The 3837-nt window shown below is 50.5% G+C and overlaps 1 protein-coding gene across 1 annotated transcript in view; it reads left to right on the top strand.

Annotated features, from left to right (window-relative positions):
* The first annotated feature begins 921 nt into the window (after positions 1 to 921).
* Positions 922 to 3837, top strand: part of TECTA (tectorin alpha) — a 24763-nt gene continuing 21847 nt past the window's right edge. The window contains 3 exon segments of the mRNA XM_005430133.2: positions 922 to 1055; positions 2296 to 2360; positions 3463 to 3596. Coding sequence (XP_005430190.1) covers positions 2297 to 2360; positions 3463 to 3596 — 198 coding nt within the window. The 5' untranslated portion in view covers positions 922 to 1055; position 2296.

Raw genomic sequence — 3837 nt, 5'->3', positions numbered from 1 at the left:
CACAAATAGTGGGGAGGACAAGAGGAATTAAGACCTCCTAACAGGGAAAATAAGGAATAAAAGGCCCCCACCCCAAATGTCAGAGGGGAAAATCAGCCAAGCTCAGGCTGTTTTCCCACTGCTGGGGTTGGAGCAGTGCCTGTCTGAGCTGAGCCTTGCTGCAGGATGGAAAATCAGCTGTACCACAGCTCTGCTGAGGGATCCTTCACCCCTCAGCTGCTGTTCAGCTCTCCCTCTCGTCCAACATGGATATGAACCAACCCAAAGCAGTTGAAATCTTTTTTTGGGGTACAGATTGGGCTGAAATGTGGAGCTGTGGTCAGCCCAGATGCCAGAGGCAGGGAAAATCCCTGTGGAAACTGCAGGTGTAGGAGTGAAAATGACAATAATGCTCACAGCAGTGAAGGTCCCCACCAGCACCAGAGAGGGTGGAAATGGGAACAGCAAAGAAACCTTCTGTGGGCTGGACTGGGTGAGTTTTTCCTTTTCCACCTGTAAAAAAGCAGGACTTGGATGGCAAAGCAGCTCCATTGAAACTCCAGGGCAGTGCCTTTGAACCTAGCACTGTTTAATGCTAATCCTGTAACTTTATATAGGTGGGCTTTTTTTTTTCCTGCCCCCTTTACACAAAGGAGGAAGGGGCTCAATTCTTCTGAGGGTTGGGTTTTCTGTTCCCTGAGCAGCAGAGCTGCGAGCCCAGCTCTGTCTCTCTGGCATTTCCATCTGAATCCACCTGAAGGGGGTGAGCTTTTGGGGAAGAAAGAGGCTTCTCTCCCTCTCCAGGCCAGAATCTGATCTCCAGATTAGCCTGCTGGTTATCAACAGAGGAGCAACAGTTGTGATTGCAACTCAACACTGCTCCAGCCCTGGAAGAGCATTGAGGAAAAGGGAGTTTTCACTTGGGAGAGCAAAGGACTGAGCCATCGTTTCAGTCAGCAGCAATAATTGGCATGGCAGCACGGGCATGCATTCTCCATTGACATAGGATTTCGCCCTGCTCTTACCAAGACTGGTCTAAAATTCCAGACCTGATTGCTCCTCTAGCCTACAGACAGGTTGGTAATTTTTTTTTTTTCCATACCTAAAAAATTGTATTTTTGGATGGGATGTGTTCAGTACTGCGTGCTTTGCTGTCTGTCCTGCTTTGCTCTCGTCCTTGCACAGCCACAGTCCCCACTGGTCCCTCTCTGCTGCTCTCTGCTAATGAGACTCAGATTTACAATCTATACAAAATTTTGCCACTCTCCTTTCACCTTTCCAGGACAGGCAATGTGCTAAAACTTCTCCTTGGTGGAATGAAATTTTCCCCATGGAGAATGTGCTCAGGAAGATCTTTCCTTCCACCGTGCTCCAAACTCTGAGTGATGGGAGTGATGTGGGATAAATTATGGGATGTTCCCCCTGTGCTCTGTGGAATTAGAAGGAGTTGGATCTGTGCTCTGTGGCATTAGGAGGAGTTGGATCTGTACATCCACATTTTCCATAAAAACAGATCCATGGGGAGAACACAAAGGGTTTTTAGGGAGATTTTTAAGGCTGGGAGGCTGCTGTTGACACCCAGGCTGTTCATAATGCACACAGTTGGTGTGGGAAGCTCCCAAATCCCTTCCCAGCACTCCTGGAGAATCCCAAACCTTCCTGGGAGCTCTCCCTGAGCCCTGCCCATGCGGAACGAATGCAATCAACAGGCAAAGAAATCAAAGCAGGTGTTTTAGCAATATTTTCTATTGGATTAATAACCAGTAACAAATTGCATTAGGCACAGAAGGAATTAGAGCTGGCACAGGATTTCGCTTTCATTTTGTATCTTCACTCTCCGAGTCTCTCATTGATTCCTGCACAAGGAGCTGCCCAGCTGTGGAAATGTTTGTGCTCCTTCCACGCTCATCCAGCCCCCTGAGCGATGGCTGTGGTGGCAGCCAGGGCACAGGATTAGCTGAAGCTGAAGCCCCTGGACCATGAGAGCTCTGGGCTCAGCCAGGAGTGGCCATCCTTGCTCTAAGCAGATCAAGAATTGCTCAGGAGAATAAGGAGAACACGGAGAGCTGTGGCTGTTCACAGCTCCCAAACATGAAATGAGCTCTTCCAGGTGTTTGTGGCCTTCCTTTGGCAGCGATTTGCTGTTACCACCAGGTGTTTCGGGGCTGCCTGGCAGGTGAGGGACCTCAGCCAGGTCCCTATGTCAGCAGCAGCCAGGTCCCTATCTCAGCAGCAGCCAGGCAGCTTCGGGAATCCCCTCGAGGATGAGTTTTCCTACCAATGTGATGCATGGCTGGGTTTGTCTCCTTCCTGTAGGATGAACAAGAGATCATTTCTGGGAGCCTGGGTGGCCCTTTTGGTGATAACAGCACAGCAGCGAGGTGAGTATCTCCCTGCAGAAAATATTCCCCAGCTGGGCTGTGCCCAGAGACCCCAGAGGATTTGGAAAATGACTCCAGAGGGCTTGGGAAACACCCCAGAGGGTCTGGAAAACCATCCCAGAGGGCTTGGGAAACACCCCCAGCTCCTTGGCTGGAGCAAAAACAAGAATCAGAGTGACCTGAGTGTTCCCCATGGGGAGGGAGGGACTGAGACTCCTGAGGGCTGCTCGTGTTTACAATTTGTGTGGCTGTGTGTGCACCTGGAGCACTCCAGAGGAAGCAGGAGTTTGGAAAATGTCTGTGTTAGGGCTGCTGAGCAGGCAGTGTGGCACTTGCAGAGCTAAAGAAGAATTGAGGAATGTCTGCAGCCCTGGAGGAGCAGAACATTAAATGACAGCAGAAGTCTGGCTGGGACAAGAAGGGAAATGTGCCCTGGGACAAGAAGGGAAATGTGCCCTGGGGCCTGAAGTGGCTGTTTGTGCCTCAAGCCGATGGATTTTAGGCTGGTAAAAAAGCAGCAGGCTGAAATGTGTCAAAACCACCTTCTGAAGCACTTTTGGGACAGAGTTATGTTCTGTGGCAGTGCCTTTTAGCAGGAAAGTGAATTTTGCAGGGAAATGTGGGAGCAGCCGTGACCCTCAGGCTGTGAGCAGGGCAGGAGGGAGGTGGGCACTGCCAGGAACGTGGCTCTGGGGGCTGGAATTGGGGCTGTTTGCCCCCCTGAGCACCTCACATGTGGAACAGCCTGTCCTGCCCATCCTGGAGCAGGGCATGGACCTGCTGTCCTCCTGTGGAGCCCAGACTTGGGGGGTTTGACTTGGTCACAGCCCCAGGGGAGGAAAAAGTGCAGCTGGGGTGCAGCTTGTGGTCACTTTGCTGTGCCCTGAGTAACCTGGGCGATGCTTTTCCTCCTGAGCCTGGCCTAAAGCCAGTCCCACAGCTCTGCCCTGGCTCCAAGCACGCTTTGTCTGCTGGTGTTGGGGTTTGGTGCTGTTTTCTCCTTTGGCTGCTGATTTTTGGGTTTGGGGCTGTTTTCTGTGGCCTCTCTGAAATCAGGACTGTCCTGACCCTGCCCTGAGGTCTCTTCTCCCTCTCCTTCCAGCTCACACCATGGCAAGCCTGTACCCATACTCGCAGAACGACACCAAAACCCCCAAAGTGGATGATGGCAGCTCCCCTGAAATCAAGATCTCTGTGCCATTCATCTTTTTTGGAGCCCCATACAGAAGCATTTATGTAAGTGGAGAAAGCAGATCTTCCCTTCATCCTTTTCCTTGCCGTTATTGGCTGCATTTTGAACATGCTCTGCCTGTCACCAGGAATTGGAAGATTTATTAGCAGCTACCTGACAAGTTCTTAGATTTCATGAACTGATAGGTTTTATGATTAAGAAAGTCAAAGGTGTATTTAATGGGATAATGTTCATAGGAAAGGAATCCAAAAGGCAATAAATTTTCTTTGTGGGTGATTAAATGGC

The sequence above is a fragment of the Geospiza fortis genome, unplaced genomic scaffold (assembly GCF_000277835.1).
Source record: "Geospiza fortis unplaced genomic scaffold, GeoFor_1.0 scaffold305, whole genome shotgun sequence".
NCBI classification, from domain to species: Eukaryota; Metazoa; Chordata; class Aves; order Passeriformes; family Thraupidae; genus Geospiza; species Geospiza fortis.
The sequence above is the reverse complement of the archived record's forward strand: the minus strand, read 5'-3'. Positions and strand labels throughout refer to the sequence as shown.